The 2127-nt window shown below is 56.7% G+C and overlaps 1 protein-coding gene across 1 annotated transcript; it reads right to left on the bottom strand.

Annotated features, from left to right (window-relative positions):
- Positions 1–255: 255 nt before the first annotated feature.
- On the bottom strand, positions 256–1427 carry brcc3 (BRCA1/BRCA2-containing complex, subunit 3). The gene has a single exon (XM_012854838.3). The coding sequence runs from the start codon at positions 1252–1254 to the stop codon at positions 469–471; it is 786 nt and encodes a 261-aa protein (XP_012710292.2). The 5' UTR covers positions 1255–1427; the 3' UTR covers positions 256–468.
- Between the last annotated feature and the right edge of the window lie 700 nt (positions 1428–2127).

The raw sequence follows: 2127 nt of genomic DNA, 5'->3' as shown, positions 1-2127 counted from the left end.
ATGATGAATCATGGGAACACAGGAGAAACCTTCTGGAGGACTTCTCCATGAGAACCACACGATTAAAGCGGTTCCGCCGAGAGGAGCTGTGGACCCAAAGGAACCAGACTGACCCTGAACCCGTCCGGTACCGTTCAGGGGCCAGGTGAAAGTGAGCTGCTGTATTAAAGCCTTCATCTCTGGACTCGGACCTGCTGGTCCCGGGTGGGTTCTTCCCACGCAGTCAGACTCATTTCTCAGCGACACAACAGGCGCTCACACCAACGATAATCTCTTTATTTACATAAATCAGGTTTACAGTAACCACAGCGTGGAATGCAGAGCCCAGATAACAGAACCGCCACCAGGCCAGTCACGGAACCAGCGGACCGCAGCCAGGGGCGCGCGTCCCGCAGCCAGAGGCGCGCGTCCCGCAGCCAGGGGCGCGTGTCCCGCAGCCAGAGGCGCGCGCGTCCATCACCGCACGGCTCACGGCGCCGCCAGCTCCCGCAGCAGCCGCTCCTTCTCCCGCTGCAGCTCGGCCACGCTGCGCCGGTTGTGCTGCAGCCGGTCCTCCAGCCACTGCAGCAGCGGGCCGCTGACGGCCGACATCTGGCTGCACAGGTTCTTGGTGAACACCGAGCCGTTGTGGATCTTGGTGACCGGGTCCAGGTGCGACAGGCCGTGGATGCGGCGGTACGTGTCCTGCTCCTCCTGGCACAGGATCCGCGGCAGCTCCACGGCCGACTCCAGACACGCCCTCCCGATGGCCTCGCGCGGCACCACGTGCACGGGGATCTCCACGCGCTCGTACTCGGAGCCCTTTTGCGCCTGCGCAGACTGGAAGCAGGTGTAGAGGACCCGGCCCGTGCGGGTGTTCTTGTCCTCGATGAAGCAGGAGAAGATGAGCCCCACGAAGCCCTGGTCCAGCATCTGGTACATGGTCTGGGTCCGCACGTCCACGTGGGACGGCCACACCGTGATGTGCGGGTGGGAGTGGTACCAGCCCACCACCCGCATGGGCTTCCCGGTGGTGTCGGCCAGCCGCTCCGCCTCGGTGGACGCGGCGGACAGCTGCTCCGGGGAGATCTCCACCCGGTCCTTCCTCTTGTCGGAGCGGCGGAGAATGATGACGGAGTGGATGTGGACGATCCGGGAGAGCTCCACCTCCCCGATGCACAGCCCCATCACCTCCTCCTTCTCCGTGCTCAGCGCGTGGTTCATGCACACCAGGAAGGCGTCGGACTCCAGGTGGACGGCGCTGACCGCCATCATTGACCGGGACACGTCAGCGGCTCCGAGGAGGAAAACAAGCGGCCCGGAGCTTCACTTCCTGCTTCTCACTTCCGGCTTCCCTCACTTCCTGCTTCCGCTGCTTCCCGGCGCGCTGTGCGTCAGCGCCGCCTCTGGTCCGGAGTGGTACTGCAGGGCTTCCACGGCCAGAGATTCATCCGCAGCGAACCTTTCCACATTTAGTGACGTCACACAACAGATCAGGATATTTCATTGGCCGTTTACGAGGTGGACCAACTAGATTTGAATCTTTGATTAATTTATAAAATAAATAAATAAAAAATAAATTCAGAAGAGCGTGGCATGAATTTCGTATTCAGCCACATTCCTGAAGTTCAGAGCAACCTGTGGCCTCCAGAGGTCGCCTGATTAATGTTTAATTCCATTTGCATGTGATTTCATGTCAGGACAGACAGTGTCCCCTGCCTATTCAATTCAATTCAATTCAATTTTATTTATATAGCGCCAAATCATGAAACATGTCATCTCAAGGCACTTTACAAAGTCAAGTTCAATCATATTATACAGATTGGGTCAGATTATACAGATTGGTCAAAAATTTCCTATATAAGGAAACCAGTTGATTGCATCAAAGTCCCGACAAGCAGCTTTCACTCCTGGGGAACCGTAGAGCCACAGGAAGAGTCATCTGCATTGTACATGGCTTTGCTGCAATCCCTCATACTGAGCAAGCATGAAGCGACAGTGGGAAGAAAAACCACCCATTAACGGGAAAAAAAAACCTCCAGCAGAACCGGGCTCAGTATGAACGGTCATCTGCCTCGACCGACTGGGGTTACAGAAGACAGAACAGAGACACAACAAGAGAAACAAAAAAGCACAGAAGCACACATT

Source organism: Fundulus heteroclitus, chromosome 4 (genome assembly GCF_011125445.2).
Source record: "Fundulus heteroclitus isolate FHET01 chromosome 4, MU-UCD_Fhet_4.1, whole genome shotgun sequence".
NCBI lineage: Eukaryota > Metazoa > Chordata > Actinopteri > Cyprinodontiformes > Fundulidae > Fundulus > Fundulus heteroclitus.
The sequence above is the reverse complement of the archived record's forward strand: the minus strand, read 5'-3'. Positions and strand labels throughout refer to the sequence as shown.